The sequence below is a fragment of the Ammospiza nelsoni genome, chromosome Z (genome assembly GCF_027579445.1).
Source record: "Ammospiza nelsoni isolate bAmmNel1 chromosome Z, bAmmNel1.pri, whole genome shotgun sequence".
NCBI lineage: Eukaryota > Metazoa > Chordata > Aves > Passeriformes > Passerellidae > Ammospiza > Ammospiza nelsoni.
The window spans coordinates 36,225,326-36,246,593 of NC_080669.1; the positions used below are offsets into that span (position 1 = coordinate 36,225,326).

At 36.5% G+C, this 21,268-nt stretch overlaps 1 protein-coding gene across 2 annotated transcripts in view; it reads left to right on the top strand.

Annotated features, from left to right (window-relative positions):
• Nucleotides 1–21,268, top strand: part of SLC24A2 (solute carrier family 24 member 2) — a 105,232-nt gene that overhangs the window by 36,287 nt on the left and 47,677 nt on the right. For both annotated transcript variants that reach the window (XM_059492391.1, XM_059492392.1), the window contains exons 2-3: nucleotides 17,584–17,622; nucleotides 18,608–18,716. In XM_059492391.1, the coding sequence (XP_059348374.1) occupies nucleotides 17,584–17,622; nucleotides 18,608–18,716 (148 nt within the window). The remainder of the gene's footprint in view (nucleotides 1–17,583; nucleotides 17,623–18,607; nucleotides 18,717–21,268) is intronic.

The following is a 21,268-nucleotide window of genomic DNA, read 5'->3' on the forward strand; positions in this document are numbered from 1 at the left end:
GCTGTCTTTCAGAGAGAAGGAAAGGGATTTTCTTTGATAGACAGAGGGAAGTAAAGTTGTTAAAGTCAGTAGATGTTTAACTTCAGGAGCAGGCTTAGTGGTTTTCAGTCCGCTCTTTTAAAAATGGTTTGTAAAATAAACACAATCATTACATTACTTACATAAGGCTTAAAAGAAACAAAATTACTGAAATTTCAATGTTACAGTCTCTTCTCTTGAAAGCTCTCTGACTGAACAAATCAAAGGCTTGGTGTTGGGATATGGGTACTTTATTTTTCCTTGCACTGTAAAAATATTTTTATTAATTTTTGTGTTGTTGAGACCAAACGTATCTGTATCTGAAAAAATATGAAAACCATCTAACAGTATAACAGTATAAGCACTTAACAAGTGCTTATAATATATCCTCAAGAAGTCCAAACTCACCATGCTCAATTTTCCTGAGTACTACTCAAATGTGCAGATGGTGAGCACTATTTAGTGGCAATAAAAATTATTAATATGGTAAAGGAATTATTTTTGTGTCTGCTAAGTTCATCCTCCAAACAAATGGTCTGAACCACTAGTCTTTGTCCTCTAAGACTTTCTGACACATACTGTCATTTGACATGTTGTGTTGTTACAATATCAGCTGGCATGAAAAAAGTAAAGAGGAAAAACAATAAAACCAGTGTTACCTGAGAAGATCAGCCCTGGCATGTTGTTGGACTCAGGCAAAAGATGACTTAAGTAGAGGTTTTGTTTATTGCTGCAGTACCCATGTCTAATATGGTAGTTACATTTTACCATGGAAACAGACTCATCTTTTTATTTCCAATCATAATCAGTATAGCATTGTTTGGTTGACTTATCTGTAAAGCATTTCTAATTGTTATTTTTGGATTATAATTGCACATGGTCTTGAAAGTTAAGCTTTCCCAGATCTGGGAAAGGAAAGGCAGTTAAAATTAAAGAAAATGTAAAGAAATAATTGTGAAGTGCCCACTTTGGCAAACTAAGTAAGAAACACAACATAATTTTACTGAATGGCTTAATTTTAACTGCATTTACTAAAAGGACAAAAGAATGGCATTTCTGTGACTCTGGAATAATAAATTTTTAGAGATGAGAAATACTAAACATATTTCTGCCATGAATGCTGCAGGAATTAATGAGTGGCATTGCAGTGATGAATACATTACCATTTTTCCTGTCATTTGATTATGATTATTTTGAGATATGCATATGAAATCTCAAGTCTGAGAAAACAATTTCACATTTATAAAACCAGTGCTGTAAACCATTTTCATTCAGAGGCATGAAAGTTAGGTTTTAAATATAAATTAATTGACAGCCATTGAGGGTAGCAAATATCCACCTATTTGCTTATGGCTGAAAAGCTAGAATTATTGCTTGTGATGTTAGCACATGACACTTAATAAAAAATTATAAGAAATATATTCTAAGCTAGCCTAAGCTCTGTGATTGGCCCTACTTGATGTACCAAAAGAAGACAAAGGCCGAGAACATTAACACTTCACTGGGTTAAAACAAAATAGCTAGGATGCAAGATGGCAACCTCCAAAGAACATTAGCTAAGAAGTTCCTTTTAATTTAATTTTGTTGAACTTGTCTGTTATGATGAGCACAGAAATTTGTCTTTAAGCAGATGCTGAGTGAAAGTGAGAAGAGTAAAAAGGAAAGAAATGCTTGTGGAGAACATCTGAAAAAGAGTGTGGAGCACTAGTCACAAGTAGAGCAGAGATGGCCATGGGAGTGATGCATTTTGCAGCAGGTGAAATAGTGCAAACTAGTAAAAATATAAATAGGCTAAAGCAAGCAGTGTATTTCATCTTCTGGCTTAATGAATGAAGCATCATTTTAAGAGAGAAGGCATTTTCAAATATTTAAAATATGACTCTGGTATAACATGTAAGTACGGAAGAAGTTTCTGGGATTTATATTCTTTTCTAACAGAAGTTAAAACATGAAAAATTGTCTTACAGAGAACGATTTCTTCAGTCTTCTTTGTATCACTAAGGAGGCTTCATGCTGAGCATTTAGATTGGAGGCAGATCAAAATGCAGATGCTTTATTTGGTTACCTTAATAGCTTAATAGGCTTTATGGATTATTACTCTCACAAGCCTTTTTGAGCTTATAAAATCCTAATGTATTTGCTATTAGAAATTATGAGCTCAGGCCCAAAAACTCTTACTTGTATGAGCCCCTTGGTGACTTGCCTGATCTTTAAGGGTCTGCAAGATGGCCATTCTGTGGTACAAAAATACTGCAGGAGACAGAAAGTGCAAGAAATTCCCAAGGGGAGCCAGTTAGCCTATAAAACTACCTTGTTGCACTCCACTCAGTCCCTTGTTAAGGATTTCTGCTTCATTTGCATTCATGCTAACCAAAAAACAAAGGGATTTGTGCGGTAGACATTAGTCAAAACTGTACTTATTTAAAAACTGTGGGTTTCAGTGACACTGATAAGGAAGAGGAGTCATCACCTAGAGTAGGAATATCAGGCTACAAAGTCTGTTCAATGGCATTTGAATTCTGAAATCCAGCTCTTCACATGCATACACAAATCTACTCTACAATACATCTTCCCTGGTTTGCCATGGCTTTCCCGAGAATAAAGTTGCACTGCTGTTATCCCCTAAACTGCTGGGTGACTTTCTGTTTGTGTATTCTAGCCTTGCTGTTTGTTTTGTTTTATGATGTTGATATTTTTATACTAAACAAAGTCCCCTTGGCCTTGAAGTTGATATCAAGTCCATTTATATTGTCATCCTTGGTTCAAAATTGATGTTCATGAGAGTTTTGCCATATGACTACACTTCTGGCTGGAGCAACTACACCAAAAGCCTTAAAACATCTTGGAGTGGAGTTACTTGAAAAGGTGTAATGAAGAGTTAGTTATGAAACTTAATAATTTTTCAGTGTTCAGGGCTCTCTAGTTGACAGGCTGCTTTTTGGTTTAACACTGACAACTGTTTGTTCTTTGGATATTTTAATAGTTTTTTTTTTTTCCCATATGTTTCTTTCACTCAGTGGTGTAGTTCAGGGAGGAGAGAATGACCAACCATTGCTGCAGGATGTGCTGGCTCAAGGAGCAGGAATGTGTATATTTTAGGGTGAACCAACAGGGGTTACAATTGCATCTCTCCATGAGGCTTATTCAAATCAAATTCAGCAGACAAATTTAGTGCCAGCAGAGTAGTTCAGTCAATCTTTGAAGAAGTGACATTTGCACCGTATGGCTTTTCCTTCCCAGGTATTTAAAGTTCTGTCACCTCTTTCTGACCACAGCAATGGTCATATGTAACTTCTGGTCCTAAAATCAGTGACAGACCTTGCAGAAAATCTGGCAGTTTTACAGAGAAGTGCAAGACAAGGCAAGTGAACATGTTAGTGCTATAAAACTTAAAAATGAAAAAGAAAAAGTAAGAAAGAAGTAAGATTGATTCACTAAGTGTTGAGGGGGAAAAAATAACAGTTAATTGGTCCTTCTTCTGAGAGTATCAGACTGAAGACCAAAACCAAACTAGACTAAGAATCCTGAATTAAGCCTTTTCTGCAGGAGATTCTGAAACCTTTTTCATTAGGCCTATGGGATGGGATTATTTCTTTTTAAGACCCTAAAATTGTAATTCTCTTTAAAGAATTTTAAAAAGGCATAGGAAAAGTTTTGGTTTTTTTTTCATGTGCATGAGTGAGTCACATACTACTGAAAGCTGAAGTTTCCCTTAGAAGAACCTAAGAAACTTAGAAAAAGTAGCTATGAAGAAGCCAATACCTTTTACCCATAACCTTTTAAGGAACCATTGCTCTTGGTGCAGTTATTGCTGAAAATTTTTCCTTATATTTTGGGGGAGATAAATACAAAAATATGGGATATAATATATAAGAAGAAGGTTTCCTTCTCAGAGTATACTAGACTAGGTCTTGCACGTAGCCACCCCACCATGCTCAGCCCTTTACTGCAGAAATGAAACTTGCTTGCTTTAACTTGTTTAATCCTAATAAGTGGTTTATGGCTATCTACGTTTACAAGGTTATCCTCACAAGGATAAAGCAGCAAAAATAGAGTTTTATAAGTGAAACTGAGACTCACCTTCGTAGTTTCTGAAATCAGAAGAATTTGTAGGTATTAGACACTAGGTATGACTTTGAGGGAGTGATAAAGGCAAATTTAGAGGATGTGAATGACCTAGAAGATTAAATTCTTTTCTTTTTCCCACCAGAAGAAAACAGTTCACAAAATTTAGATCACAGAGCAAGTTTTCTCTTGAAAGAAGGGAAAAAATAAATTGAGAAAATCTAATGTATTTTTTTCTACAAAAGTCAGGCGTGTAGACACAACAATAAACTGTGAGGTCCTACATGACAAAAAAAAAGTGTAAAAATTATTCCTCTTCTCCTTTCTATAGAGGGCTACATATTCTGAGAGAGAAAATGCCTGAAGTAATTAAACAAAATTATCTGTTGGAAGAATTACATGAAAATTGATAATAAAAGACTTGCTGCAAAGGCTTTAAATCTCTCTATTTCAATTAAATAGCAAGTAGGGTATGATTATAGGAAATTCATACTGCTTTGATGCCAGTGAAAAAACTTCTCTTTCCAAATACACTTTATGTAAGTATAATCCACATTTTTAATCCACAATTTTTAAAACTCAGTGTGTAACATGACTTCTTTCTTGCAGAATATGTGATGAAAGTGATTAGGTTTTGTTTGTTTGGAGCATTTCTACTTCTGGTTCTGTTGGTGTTCTGATATACTTAATTACCTTTAGCTACAAGATATGCAGTGTCTTTCTTATTAGGTTTTCACAGTACCTTCATCAGAGACATACACAGGCCTCTTTGTTGGGTATTCTTTCATGGCCCCAGAAAACATAATTATAATTAACTTGTGCCGTGAAGTTTTCATCATCAGTGTGGTTTTCATAGAAAAAGATGCAATCATAGATCTCAGGATTAGTCTACCTTGGGAAGTCATGGTTGGAAAGATCTTGCCAACAGGTCTACATTTCTCAGGAAGATTTCTGTCCTGTGTTTCTGAGAGATAAATAGCATAAATCAGTTCCTTCCCCAGAAAATCAGTGGTTCAAATTTAGCCTGCCCCTGGGTCTGTGATTGCTTCTCAGGCAGAAAACAAACACTTTACATATAGAAAAAATTATAGGCAGTCATTTGATCTTTTATTTAATAAGACGATAGATAAGAGAAAAACACCATTGATTCTGTGGATAGCAGATTTTCTTCAGGCACACAAAAATTTGTAATTTCTGTGTCTTGGAAGCACTTCAGCCTGTTTTAGTTTTCCATCTCTTGACTTGTTTTCATCCAGGATACCATGTCATTTTATGTGGCCTAAACCAAAGAATGCGTTCTTCTGTATTATATGCAATTGCAAATTAAGCTGGTATAGTTATATTAGCCAATTTATTTCCGTCAATTAATATATGTAGCTTCTCCACAGAGCTAATAAGAATCTGGAGAGCAGTTTTTCCAAAGGGTGTACCAAAACTTTGATTTTATGTTGGCGTTTAGGTCCAAAGTCTTTGGTGAAATGACCAGTCCATCCCTATGCAAATCTGTGTTTTACTGTTTTCTAGCTGTGCCCAAAAGATTGGTAGGGCTTGAAAATACTGTGATAGATTCTGTTAACACAACAAAATCACTCAGGTCGATTCTCCAGTTCTTTTTTCACAGATGGCATTACTAATCCAGCAGACAGGAGCAGCTCTTGTTTATACCCAACCTGAACAAGCCTTCAGCTAGAAATGAGACATGAAAAGGTTGGAATCCTGTTATAGTTCCTGCTTTGCCATCCTTTAATGAGCTCAGGGAGTGGTTTATCAGGTTGTCCTTACTGGCCTGTGGCTCTGGCTGTGGTGGAGGCCAGGAGTGAAAGCAGTGAGTGGCGTGGCACGAGGCTGAGCCCAGCGTGACTACTCGGTGCTGCGTGAGGCTGCTCTGCGTGCTGCGCTCGGAGCGGCCTGGCGCTCTTGGTCTGGCAGAAACACCAGCACAACACACCGAGTTCGCCATAGCCTGAGGAGAGCAATTATAACTGTGCATTGTTTTTTTTTTTAAACAGCCATTGCTGTGAGAGCTGACTAGCATAGGTAGGATGTGAAGTGGTTTAAATGCTTTTTGCAGAAATATGTAGGGAATTGGACTTGTTGAAGCAGTTGAACTCTCCAGATGCAGTTTGATCTGGCTTGTCAGGGTAAGTAACTCGACCTTGAGCCCTCCGTTTTCCCAGCTCTCAGTGTTGTGTGTCAGACACTTGTAACTTCAAACTACACCAAAGTCTTCAAAATTTTGCATCTGGCTGTTTGCTGGGAGAGGCTCCAGGCTGAGCTAGCAAAATCCCAACAATCTGCAGGGTAGAAGTAGAGCCTGACTGTATGACTTCAAAAGCCCTTGTCAGGAAAGGTCTGGGAAAAGGTTTGAAATAGGAGCACATCCTACAGATAAACTTTATTATAAACATAATGAAACCGTAAATTTGCATTGCAAAATGTGTCTTTTATTTTTACTGTAGTTTTGTTTTATATCTAACAAACTATGAGATGGACACCTTCTTTCAGCATGCTGTGGAATAAATATCACCTCTTTTCCTGCATGCACAATCAGATCCTGTTCTCAATTAATTTGGTTTTATGCTAATGCCATGAAATTAATTCCAAGCAGTGTGAAATCAGACTTTGAGCCAGGTTTTTTTGTTGTTTTGATCTGTTGGGCATATGCCAGTGTCCCCTGTACTTGTTATTTTTTTATTAAGATTATGATTTTACCTGATCTTCTTAATTTTTGTTATGTAATCTCTGTGAACTAGAATGCAGAGGTTTTGATAATTCAGATTTAACTGGAATATTGAAAACCATTGAAAACCATGATTGGTTTGAGAGAAGATTTCTGTGATTGTTAATAGGAAAGTTCAGTTTGCAAAAAAAATACTGTCAGCAGGAATTGAACAGTGACAAATCTGATGATTCTGTCCCTTTCAATAAGCATGGTTTTGAACCAGAAGGAAAAAAAAAGATTTAGTAATAAATAAAATTATTTAATAACAAAAAATATGTAATAATAAATAAAATAAAGCAAGTGCATTTCAGGTATCGCCATTAATATACACAGCACATAGCACACTAACTGCATACTTCTTATGGAGCGTATTAAAAATGTACATACACAGAGATGTCTAGTGTAAAACTGCCAGCAAAGCTAGTGTAAAGCAAACAGGATGGCAGACAGATTTCGGGAGTTCTAATCTGTGTTTCTCCTCATTCTGTCCACACTCTGTTTTATAAATGGAAAGATGACTCTAAAAGATTCAAATACATTTATTCCTTTGACTCTCTTAATCAGCATCACTAAAACACAAGAGGTTGATGTAAAAGACCATGTATATAAAAAATATGAAGACCATATAATAAAAGACCATATAATAAAAAATAACTTAAATTCATAAAATCCTGATTTGATATTCACAAACTCTCCCATAAAAGTACCATGCTTACTGACAATTTACCTTGAAACAGACTACAATTGTCCAAATCTCAGATGAATATTGTGAAAATAATCATCTGTGCATTGTTCACTAAAGTTTTTATATACTTGCAGAGTGATTGCAAAATTAGAAACATGTAGAGTCATAGCAATGGGAGTCTGGATTACTTCCAGATGGATTAACAATGCTCAGCATATAGTGATTTCTGTTTTGCCTTAACTAAAAGTTTTCTTTTTATGACTAATTTAATTGTATTGAAATAATATCCTAGGGAACTACGTTGTTCCCTCCTGGAGCAATCAGATTTTTGTAGATCCAACAGTATGTGTGCTATCTGGAAACACATTTCTTTTGGGATGTTAAAACCAAAAACATGCTAACCTAGAACATAGTTCCAGGAACTGGCTATTAAATAATCCACAAATGTATATACTAAGGCTCAGAACATGGTTTTATTTGTCATAATAGAATTCATACCCAGTGTATTTCCTTATGAGGGTCCAGCTTCACTGTGCAAGTTCAGCTCTTAGTTTCAAATCCCCTCTGTCTTGGGTGGCTTCACTCAATGCAAGGGTGTGGTTTTTGTTAAAAAACTCAGCCCAGTCCTTCCATTTGGTGTACCTTTTACATTGAAGAAGGGCTGTTTGGGCTGGGCAATATGGAAAGTAAGGGGATGTAATAGCCCTCTTGTTGCTAAGTGCAGATAGTTATGAGCACACTTCTTATTGAAAGCAGATAGCTGAAACAGTGGGAACATCCCTCTCAGGTACAGAGGTGTGCCAGTCCCTCAAACAGAAGTGTTCCTGATGGGCTGGGTTTCCATGAGCATTGTGTGATGTGCCTGCCAATGATTCAGGAGGAAAGAAAAGGCACCAGGAAAGTCTAAGACACAATGAAAGAAGCACAGGTTCTGGAGGAAAAGTCAAGGGAGGAAAAGACCTCCTCGTCACTGTCTGCTACGTCCTCTCAAGAGGAAGCAGAGGGCCAGGCAGCGATCTCATCTCTCTGGTGACCAGCAACAGGATCTGAGGAACGCCATGAGGTTGTGTCAGGGAAGGTTTAGTTTGGAAAAGGTTCTTCACCCTGAGGGTGGCTGGGCACTGGAACAGCTCCCCAGGGCAGTGGTCACAGCATCAGCCTGACAGAGCTCACTCAGGAAGCATTTGGACAGCGCTCTCAGGCACATGGTGTGACCCTTGGAGCTGTCATGTGCTGAGGCAGGAGTTGGGCTTGATAATCCTTGTGGGTGCCTTCCAACTCAGCATATTCTGTGATTCTGTGATTTTATGATAGAGACAAACTGCATTTGGGGAGTAACTGATGGCTAAAAGAATGCTTGCAGCTAGGAGTAATGGCATGGTTTTGTGCTTGTGACTTCTGCAGTTAGAGACTGCAGACTTAGAGATACCAGACTTTAATTTTTATTGTAGTGGAATGGAATTAGATAAAAGACAGATGGAGTTATTGTGAGTTTCTCTTCTCTTGCTAATTGAAAGACCTTGCAGGCTCTGATTTTGGCTGGTGTCCAAAATAGCATTTCTCAGCAGAAGTCTCAGAGAAACTTCATGTTTTAAAGTGAAGCTCATTGGCAGCTTACAGGTGAAGAAATGATTCTGCCATAGGCTGTAAATGGGATAAAGAGGTGAAATACAGCTAAGAGCTGTACCTCGGTAGCACCAGTACTAGCACCCTCGCTACTTCACCATGAATTTTCTCTTGCTTTCCTGTAGCTATGGCCTCCTGTTACATATCCATGTAAGTCCTTCCTAACTCCACCACATCTTCTTTCCTGAATGCCTTATTCTCTTCCATCACAAGGGGAATTATCCTTGGAGCTGTATGTTTAGCTTAAATATTAATTGGAAGCTGTTTTGGGAGGGCCAGACTTTGCAGGGAAGAGCAACAGAGACACTGGCCATGATTTCCTTTCAGGCATCTGGTTCACAGTTGTAGGGACAAATCAGTAGTGTGAAAGGCAGTGTGAAATAGCACTGATGAAGGAAGGTGAGCACAAAAATTTTCTTTCTATCCTCAGTTATGTCATAAAGGGGGGACACAATTTCTCTAATGATCCAGACACCGAGAGCCAAAATGGGGGAGGTCTGATTTAAGGTCTGAATGTTGTGACCCTTGGTTTAGGAAGAATAGTGTCATTTAGATCTTTCTGCCTCAGTTTCATATCTTAGCTCTAAAAGAGTTAAAAGTAACCTAGCACGTGCCTACTGCAGATTGTCCAGAACATGTCTGTTGGTCTCTAGAATCCCAGCACACTGGTACGCTCTTTCAGTCACAATTCTTAAATCTCTTTCATCTTAATGCCAAGCAGAACACTGTAGAAAAACAGTTAAAATCAGATCTAACAGAGTAAGAGAGAAGCTAATATAGGCCTCTTTTTTTCTTGTCCTAATCTGAAGAAAACTTTATTTTGTAGTTGTAGACGAAATTTGGAAATCTGACTTGCTTTTCCTTCCACAGCTCCCTCAGGGACACTTGCAGTACAGTGCTGGTTTCTTATCTGCAGATTCTTTTGTAAAATTTCTTCTCTACTTCTTGATAAAATATTTTCTCCCTACCATTTCTTAGCCCTGAACCAGGTATAAGACAAAACCTTGGGTGGCATTTCCATGTTTCATTTGATAAGAAGGACCTAAGAGGCAGTGATGGAAAAGCTGAAAATGGTTATCTGAAGGATTAATATAGAGGCAAATGGTATTCAGTGTCTGTTAGGAGGACAGGGAGCCTGAAATAGTCTTGAGTTAAATAGGTAAAATTAAGATATTCTTTTAGTAATACTTTGTCTTGGACATGATGTCTAGTTTCACATTGTAAAACTGAGAACATGTAACATAATCCAGTTGGTGGGTGAATAAAAAAAATTAAACCAACATATTTTAGTTTGTTTCCCTCCTACAATGTTGAAGAATTAGTCTAACATCCTAGAGCATGTAAAAAGCACTTCTACATCCTATGGGATGTGCAAGTGTTATGTGTGCTTTGATTACATGAATTCTTGTATAATCTTGTAAACCCTAATCTAGGTTCAGACTTGTTAGAGACATAAATAGCACAAAAAATTTTAACATCTTAGATGTTTGTTAGCTAAAAAAATGTAGTAGGTGTTACATATTGATCCTTCACCTATAGTTATTGGAGACACTGGTCTCAAAGAAGAGCTTATTGAAAGCTTCTTATTGAAGCTTATTGCTTTGTAGCTTATTGAAATGAACCTCTATGTTGTGCTCAGCAGGACATACAAATCCCAAATGAGCACAGTTAATTTCTGTAGAGAGGGCAGTTATACCCAGTAACCTGCCCCTAAAGCAATCAGCTTTCTCCATAAGAAAAAACGTTCTTTACAAACAGTGTCTCTATTCCTAGTTAACTAATGAGGAAATGGAGGAACAGAAGCTGACTGCTAGATTTTGCCCGTTACACTGGTGTAAAACTGATACCCATGTTCCTGCAGCCCATAGGTGCCATCATGCTCCCAGGGATGATGATTTTATTTTTTGGAATACAGTTATTTGGAATGTTTGTACCTCAATACCAACTATATTGGTGATGCTTTCCTTTAGACCTGCTCTCTCTCTCTTTTTTTTCTTTTTTTTCTTTTTTTTTTTAATATGTGAATTGGACCACTTTTAATGTTATTACTGCTTCATGGAGAAGGTAGTCTCACAGGATAGCCAAGACTTTCCCTTTGGCCAGTGTTCTGTGTTCTAGTCTCTGTCCCTTTCCAATACAGTGGGAAACATCCACTGTTAGCAATACTCATCTAGTTTTCCCAATATCATGAATTATTGTACATGCCTCTGACACATTTGCTTATCCAGAGAGCTCAATCAGGCATTTCTGCCTGCTGACAATAAAGTCAGTCAGCAGAGATCCTGGTAACAAAAAAGTCTCCTGGAGGGGAAAGGCAGATGTGCAATAAGGTGAGAGAAGTGAGCAGATCTTGGTGGAACAGGGACATGATGAGGGCAGCTGAGGATGTGTTGATTCAGCATTTCCTCCCTATGGGCTGTGCAGGCTTCTTCTCTGCAGCTGGAGCTGTCCTTCAGGATCTCCAGGATGCTTGAGGTGGGAAGGCAGTGGAACTGCAGCCTTCTTGCCCATGTGATGAATCCTCTGCAGTATACAGCCAACTGACTGCAGTAAAATTTATTCAGGAGCTGCAAATCAATGTAGCAGCAGCCACAGCTGAGATTTGTCAAACAATTTCCCCTCTGGGAATTATTGTGACCACTTCTAAGGCAAACTCTGAAACCTCCATTATCTGTAGCAGATCCTTTGTGTATTTAGGCAAGGAGAAGTTCCAGGGAGTGGGTTTTTTTTGCTGGCTTATTACTAAGCCACTCATGTTTGATTGAGTTACAAGAAATGAAAAGCAAGCATTTCCTGTCAGTGTCTCTGTGGTGTATTTGTAGTTCAGATTTAAACCTTCCCAGTCCCCTCCTTACATTTTGCTTCTTTATTTTTAGGTGATTTTACTTCCAAAATTTCTTATGTTTCATGAACTTATACTGATGCACTCACTTGTGCTTTCTCATGTAATGTTGATGCAGTAGCAGCATATTAAAGACTTTAAGTCCATGTATTTTAAAGTTATCCACATAAATCCATGCTGAAGTACTTAAACCGTCACTTGTGAACACATGTTTTGTGCATGTGTATCTAATGACTGCTAAGTACCTAGATTTAGATTTTTATTTATTTATTTATTTACTTATTTAAGGATTCTTTTGCCCCCCTGAAAGTTACATAGACATGCAGAGCTGTGGTGCTAAATTATTTGACTCAAAAAACAGCAAAAGGTGACTTCATTAGTAAGTCTTGAAATGAGGGTAAGAGGGACAACTTAAAACTGCATAATTATTTTTGACACTAAGGTGATTAAAAACTCCTGAAGTCTTTAAGCTTGAGCTATTACATTGCCACCCTAAGCCAAAGATACCTGACTTTAAGCAAGTTCAGAGAAGGTAAGAGACATGGGGCAGACTCTTCCTTACACATGATGAGTAACTAAATACCATATAATTGGTTATACAGTCTGACTAGAAGAGCCTTATTTCACACAGTGGGATGCACAGATATCTGGAATTAAATAAGTTGACCTAACTTTAGCATGTGATTTAGCAACTGATGGCTTACACCATCTATTTGTCACTACTCAAATCAACTAAGATACATCTCTCCTGAACATTTATGAGGATTCACTATGTGTATGCACATTGGGTAATTGCATGAATAGACTGGCATAAAAGAGACAACTGATCTGAAATAACAAAGTCATTTGCTTGTTCCAGAGCTACAGCTTTCATACTTCTAAACAAGCAGTTATAAATGTAGCCAGATATTCCATTTTGGTGGTCCAGGTTAATGTCTTTGGAAGTTCAACCTCTAATTTAATAAATTCTTTATTTTGATGAGTAAAACAACTTTACAACCTCAGGTTAATTTTGGGTTTGGTTTTGTACTTTCTTCAACAGCACAGAGATCTGCTTCTTTAAGTTAAACTTCCTGTTTCATTTTATATTTAGGAAAGGTGAAAAGAAGAAGGCAAAGTTAAAAATAACTTTAGTGTATTTTTCTATAGTGTATTTTCTATTTTTCTTCCTCTGTTTTAAATAAGATCCAGGGTTCTATATGCAGTGTTAATCCACAGTCTGGATTCAGATACTGATGTCTAAGCAGTAATATGTAAGTTAAAATCTTTACCATCAGTTTACTGTAGAGGTATTCCCTTGCAGCTACTTACAGTCTTTCTACAGAAATAATCTAGAGAGTGGGGTAATGAGGTGTTCACCTTCAGTTTAAAGTTGTACTGGCTCCACTGCAGCACCTCACAGAGGTACTGCAGGTGGTGATGGCAAACTTTTATTTCCATGGATACCTAGAATTTTAGTGCAAGTATATAGAGACCGCTAGGATTTGATCTTTTGAGCCAACCATCAAGTAGGCAAAGATTATAAATTTGCATTGTTTTGAAGTATTGAGAGAAAGGAACTCTAAGGGATTTTCTAATTTGGTAAAATTCAAAGATCTATGCATTAAGAGAACTAGATAAAATAGTAGCTTTGTTTTTTGATTCCCTCACTAAGCTTATTAGGCTTATTTCTGAAATCTACCAAGCTGAATTTGTTGCTAGGATTTTAGTTATGTCTTAACTTGACTTACCATATAATTTCAAAGAAATGCACAACAGTTCTATTCCAAGTGCATTACTAACACTCCTTAGGACACTGTTTTTTAGAAATTACACTAAACTGTCTTAGGTTAACTAGATTGACTCCAGTGGCTGGCTTGGAAATCTATCTCATTTTTCTGCAGTTCAGGCTAGCAAAATACCCTGCAGACCTTAAGTGTAAGATTAGACAATCCTAGACAAATGCACCAACAAAACTTATCTTCTCTAATTAACTTGAGAACTTACAAGTGGTGACTCACTGCCAGCTGTAAAGTTGCTGTGTCCAGAAGCCACTTTTTAAAGCAGGCATAAGAGAGAACTGCAGAAATCCTGGGCTTGAAAGCATCTTGAGAAAATTATGCAAATTCCTGTCTGGGCTCATAATACAATAATTGGAGACACAATATTGCATTCAGCACCACACTGTGAACCAACAAATATCACTAAAAGCCATTATTGTCAAAAAAGATTGATTGATTGATTGATTGATTGATTTTTAACAGCTTTTCATTATTATATTTGGAAAATGTTTATCAAGCAGAAAAGAGATGTGAACGCACACTGCAGAAAGGGTGTTGAAATCCCATTACATTTTTACTTGCTTTTGTTTGACAGCATACTTTTCTCATATTAGGAGAAGAGAATGTGCAGTTCAGTTCACTGATTGTTTCTGGCTACTGAACCTTTAATATGGAAGCTTCAATTAGGGCAACAACTGCTCGAGCTGCAGACAGTCAGCTTTCTGATTCTGGCAGTGGACTACACACTCTAACAGATTATTCTAGTTACTAGCCATCTTTTTTTAACAGGGATGCTCTGTGTTAAATTCCTAGAGCTTTTTTAGATTCTGCTCCTCGTTTGACTGTTATGATGCCCTTTGTGTCAAAGGAAAGCACTGGGATACTCACCGGGCACTTGGTGAGCCATCACCTCTTGCATTAATTACTCAGAACCCTGGTTTTCAATAACATATGTTCCCAAACAAGGCAAGGAAATTGTCAGGCTCAATCACTGATGAACCTAGTTCACTGAGGAAGAGAGACATATAAAAAGAATTCCAGAAACCATTTCTCCACAGGAAGTAGGCATTTTTAATTCATCCTTCCTGAAACAAAATGTTTTAAGACTTTTAGCTCATCTGAAACAAGCTGAATACATGATCGTTGATGGCAGCAGAAGGATGGACAAATTCTTATGTCCTGCCATGGGGAATGGGAGAACTAACAAATACTCCATTGAATTCTCTGAAAAAATTAGTGATCTGTTTAATGATTAATCATTTTATAATTCTGATAAAAAACAGGATAATTGATTGTGCCCCAAACATTTTGAATAAGAAGGTATGCTAGAATGCAATTTTTTCACTTTGCAGAATCATAATAAATTCATGGTTTTAAAGAAATTAAAGCATGCAACTGCAAAAGATAATTTTTACTAAGAAATATTTGTAGTTTATAAGATATGGAACCTTCATTTCTTTCTGATCCTAAGGGAACTAACATGCAACAGTTGCCATGATTTAAGAACAAACCTATCTTTGCAGAAACAGTGTATTTTCTTTTAAATATTATTGTTGAATGTCCCACAAATGCAATATTTGCTCCCAGTGCAAAGAACACCACCAACTGGACCAATTTTTAAGTGTTGCCTCAAATTAAGGTGGCATAAAATGCCTGAATACTCAAAGTTTCTGTAAGCGAAAAATGATACTTTAAGATGTTTTCCCATGCAATGTATGATACCGAAACTAAATAGCAAAGACCATGTTCAAAATTTGCTGTGAACAATAGTAAAATAGTTTAATTTTCCATCCTGGTTTGGACAAAATGCCATCCAGTACTGTGGACAGTAACACTGAATTTTTCACTGTCATAGTTTAAGACACTATTTAAAGGAGAGTTTTTAAATTGTTTCTCCAGGACAGAATCCAGGAAATATAAGTATTTAATATCTCCAGAATGAAAAACAATTGTTTCGTTCCTGTTTTTGAATTGTCCTGAATATTTCTGCTAGAATATAACTTGACTGGCAAGTTAAACTCAGAAACAATTACATGGTTAATCAAGTGTGGAAAAAATAAATTAAAAAATCCATTTCATGGTGTATGCCCCAATTTGTATTGGCAAATAATTAAATTATTTCACACTTCTGTTTCCTTAAAGCATATGGAAAATGTGTTTCATTGTTCTTTTTCTTTTTTATATAATTATCTTTTGCTAATTGAATTGTGTGGTGCAAATTATCAACTAGCTGTTTTTAAGCATTCATTTAGCTTCATCTCATTCTTTTTTCAAATAAATGAGAAATGTTTTGTTCAACATGAAATTTTGAAAAGTGATAGTCTTCAGACCTTTTTCAGGTAGAAAGTACAATTTACTCAGTTTCATCAATTATACATTCTCATGTCTTTCAATATTAAAAATAAAAAATGGATTTCCTTTCTTCAGAGAATCAAAGTTTCAAATAATACATTTTTTGAACTTCTAATCAAGTTCCAGTTCTGCACATTCATCCATCTATCACAGACTTTACTTCTATAACTATAGCCACTGATCCTTAGGACTCAACTACCCTAAACCCCTTCTTCTTTGGAGACAATACAGGCTTTCCCCAGCTTGTCCTTTTTGCCTCCTTGCAAATTTTGCTGCAAGATGGATTTTTTTTTTTCCATTTTTTTGAAGGTTCCTCAAAATACTCACATATAAATTGTGGATTTGCTCATTTTTGTGTGTTTGTATCTGAAACGCATGAATATGTAAAATATATACCCATATATACGTACACATTAGGCCAACATTTTCTGAGATGCATCTACTTTTAAAATAGCATTTTAGAACACAGATTTTGTGTTTTCTTTTAGTTTCATTTTCATTCCTTTCAAAGTTCTTTTTGTGATAGTTTTCTTCAATAGAGCATAAACCCTTTTTCCTATTATTTTCTTATACAAGGATAGATTTATTATAGAGGTGAGAGGTGCTCCTTTATTAGAACAAAGATGTTTTTGTTGTCTGATTATCTTTTCTTTGAGTTAATAGTCAGAGCTGCAGCAGTACATTTTTGACAAGGAGTTTGGTTCTCATTATTCTTGTATTTATTATGGAACATAAAGGATTTGCTCTGTCATCAGTGTTTGTTCATGGCTGCTTGCCTTCCACTTAACCTTCAAAGTTAGTTAACCCCAAAGGCATGCCCAAAAAATCACTGTTGATGTGTGTCCAAAAATGGTGCTTCACTGAATGGGAGAGATTGTTCTGTGGAACAGTTGTGATGTAATTTGTTTTCTGTGTATTACATAGCACTAAAGAGTCTTTGAGATGGAGAAAATAATTTAACACCCATTCAGAGTCTCATTTTCCTTCATGGCAGGGCAGTGTGTGCCATGCTGCTTGCCCTTAATCAGAGCTAAATGGTAATTTGTGGGGTGTTGTTAAACTGAAACACATTTTTTCATTTCCTTGCCTAGTCTCTTGCTGCAAAATACAAAGGTTACTCATTTTTAGGCATTTTTTTGTGGAACAGCTGGTCAATCCTGAGTTTCTTGTTGCCCTTAGTCTTCTATCTTCACTCTCTCAAACTGGTTTCTGTACAGGGAGTTTGCCTCCCTGGGTAATTTGTATGAAGTGAACATAGGGATCTGCAGCCCAGCTGCTGCTCCAGGCCTGAAATGACAACAGTTCCTGTCCAAGAAACTGACAAGAGTAAAAGGCGCTTGCACACTGCAGTGTGAATTTACTCTGATTTACTTATCAGTGGGATGCCTTGAGTTGTTCAAAAATCTATCACAACAGAATTCATAGGATCAGATATGTGTGATGTTCTATTGCCTTTCCATTCCCTATGTACTCCATCTGACACTTCTTTTTGTTCTTTTTCCTATTCATGCAGTCACCTAATGCTGGAGACAAGGATGACCAAACGTTGACGGTAGGCAGCAATTATACATCTGAGCATTTGTTTCTCAGGAGGGTGGTGAGACAAGCCTTACATTAGTTTGCTGTGCATCAACATTTTTCTAAATTGCTGGGATTTCTTTCTCCTCCTATACTGCTATGGAGTTGAAATAATTTATTTCCAAACATAAAGCAGTGAATTAATATTCTTTATTGTTTTCTATAATTTCTCACTTTGTATGTGTACAATACGAAAGATTATTCCATGTATTTTTGCCAAATATTATTTTCTTCAGTGTTGTTTTTTTTCTCTAATTGGAGTTTAGGGTCTTTCTAGTCAGTAGTCTGTTGGCTCTCACTATCTTTTTATTGAAATACACAGCCACAAAACAGTCTTATTCTGTGTATATACAATGCATTGATTATTGTACTAGACAATTGCATGGGGAACAGAATCTCAGACTATGTTTTGTATTTCATTACAAGCATGCAAGAGATGCTTGTACATTAGATTTGTTGCTGCAGATGTCTGAACTGCCTTACCACACTTTCAGTCTCTTTTTGCCATGAGACCAGTGGATCCAGCCAAAATGAGGAGCATGTTTCTGACTGAGTGCCATTAAAAGGATACTACTGTCTGCCCTTTTTCTCCATAATTTTGATCATACGCATATTTGCAATGTACTGAAGTAATAAAAATTATAACTTACTTCAGGGATTTAAGCAAAAGGTTCTACAAAGAAAAAAATTGTTAGATCTTCCTGATGCAAGTATGAGGTTTTCATTTCCTTAACACTTCATGAGTTTTCACAAAGAAAGATTCTTTTTGCCATATTTTTTCCTGAGTCCTGAGAGACTAATGGCTGTTCTGACAATCCATCCCCTCCAGAGAAATTATATCCCCTCCAAAAAATGTTTCATCGTACAGTGAGGTGTGAGATCAATGCATATTGTTTCGGACATCATTCCACACAGAAAACAAAAAGACCCTAAATTCTTCACCATATTTTTTACCCTAGACCAAGCCACGTCTCCAGCGGGGAGGAAGCTCCGCATCTCTCCACAACAGTCTAATGAGGAACAGCATCTTCCAGCTCATGATTCACACACTTGACCCACTGGCTGAAGGTATGCCTATTAATTTTATTTTTTTTTTGCTTTCCTGATGCAAAAGCAAACAAATGCTTTATTTTTCCTTTCTCTCCATGAAACTGTTTTTTGCATTTCTCTTGCTTTCATCAGTCTTTTCTGATGTCTAGATTTTCTGAGAGAGTTCCACACTTTTATGGTATGATTTACATACTCACACCAAGACTTCCAAACTTAGGAAATGTGTTCATTACAGTAAAACTAAAACTGATCACTTGGTCAGTGCATAAATACTGATTCTCTTCTCTTCTGGCTTCAACAGCAATGTAAAAGCTACAGAAACTGCATCGTCCTGTACTTTCATGAAGATTTTTTTTGTTTTCCTCCCTGATTTTGATTTTATTTAAAAAGAAAGTCACAATGATGGATAATTTGTCATGAGCACTGTAGGAAAGAATGAGAATCTGTTGATTTGACTTCGGGTTGTTTAATGCTGACTTTAATAAAAATGCAGCCAACATACCTCTGTGTTACATGTATGCAAATGATTTATTTGCTTTATCCGAGTGTGGTGTGATTTATTGTTTCTTTGACAAATTAGCAAGAAGACCACTGCTTTAATCTGAGAAGCTGGCAGATACTGACTTTGTAATTGTGGAGTGATCTGACTCTCAGATTCTAGTAGAAGAATCAAAAAAATTCAAGGCCGTGTGTTATTTGATGTCTGTGTGTGTCGGACTTCTCTTGCTGCACTAATAGTTTTCTTGAGAAATAGCACTTGTGAAAGAATAGGGATGTTCTAAAGAGACCTAAAATATTACTGACAGACCTTTCAAACTTCAGTGCCCAAAAACTATGTATAGCACTTCACATGAGTGTACATAACAGATTGAAGACTACAAGAAAGCTAGAATAGTTGACTGGAGCACAATTTGAATCTAATGTAAATTGAGAATAAAATCATCTCTCAGGTACTTTTCAATTGCTCAAGCTTATTTCATTTGTTTCCCATACATAGCTTGTTCGGTGTTCAGACCTGTCCACTTTTATGCTATACTAAGCTTGTGCTGTGTAGTGTGATCCAGAGGCTTCCCCCTTCATGACAGTGAAGGACAAAAGGAGTTTGAAATTTGAAATTCTTCTTGAGGGAGACAAAAACCCTACACTTCTGACAAACAGGTATTGCTTATAATTAAGTCAAATAACTCAGTTTTGGTTTTCATATGTCAGTAAAACTATTGATACAATTCAAACAATAGATTGACTGTTGATTGATAGAGATATTTGCAATGCATAAATCTAACTTAAATTAATCCAGTAACATTTTCTTCAGGGTTTTTTTGCATGTAGTACTTCACTACTTACAGATTTTTTCCTTTCCAAAGTCTTTCATTTGTCCTGGGAATAATACTCTTTTAAAAAACTGGGAATAGAAATGTATTCCTGCCTTCAAGTAAGTGCATTTCATTATCTGGACATTTCATTAAAACTAACACACTAAATTTACAAAGGGGCAAAAGAATCTACTTACCTTTACAATAAACTCTGTATTTGAATGCAAAACTTCCTTGAAGAAAGGGCCAAAAAGCTGCTGGGAAATAGCCTGTGTATGTGCAGATATTTAAGTTGGTGTAGATAAAGAAGCCAGTATTTCAAGTTTTTGCTGACTTTACAGAATTCAAATTTTAGCTCATGAGAGCATGAAAGTGCAATTCATTCAATTGCATGTGGAACACTGGTTTTAGCTTTTTACGAACAGACTTACGACTCTAGGAAAAATTTGAGAAAAATGCATCCATGTTTCTGTCACACATTATTAACCTTTTCTGAGGCACCACTTCATTTGTACACAGACTCAGTTTTCAAGATCTTTTGCACAGCAGGCAGTTTGGAGGGCAAACATGAGGAGTACTGGATGTGTCCACTGAACACACTAATGTTGTTTTCTGAGATTTTAAGCTTTTGAGTGTCTGTATTAATTATTCTGTATTCACCTTATTCTGCAAACTTCCATTAAGGAAAAAATTCATTTTATGTAAATAATGTGTCAGGTTTGGGCAGGTAATGCTAGTTAATACATTTGGATGTCATTGTATTTTAATCTTACATTCACTTAAAAACTATGTGTGAAAATGCCTGTGGGTACCTACTGTATACAATATTAACTATCTACTTGGATCTGTATGAATTTTAACGACCAAATTTCTCCCCGTCTTTTTGTGGTTTAAACTGTGTATAAGACATTGAAGAACCAAACTGGTGCATCATCTTTATTTTAAGAGCCTTTTACCATGCCACCTAAGTAATTTTTTTAAGCTGATAGCATTTCATTATTACAAATTGAAAGAAATAATATTTATTAAGTGTCTGAGAAATCAGTCCTTTGCTCTATAAACCCATTATCTGGGGAGATGTAGAAATGTAAATGAGTACCTGGTGCCTTCTCTGGCCCATGTGACTCTCTCCAATTTACACGTCCTTTCCTCTAGCAAAAAAACTCAACAGTTTGGAGTTTTGCATAAGCAAAGAAAATTAGCTCTGCTACACTCATGTAATGGATGATGATGGACCTGCTGCACGACCTATGGGGC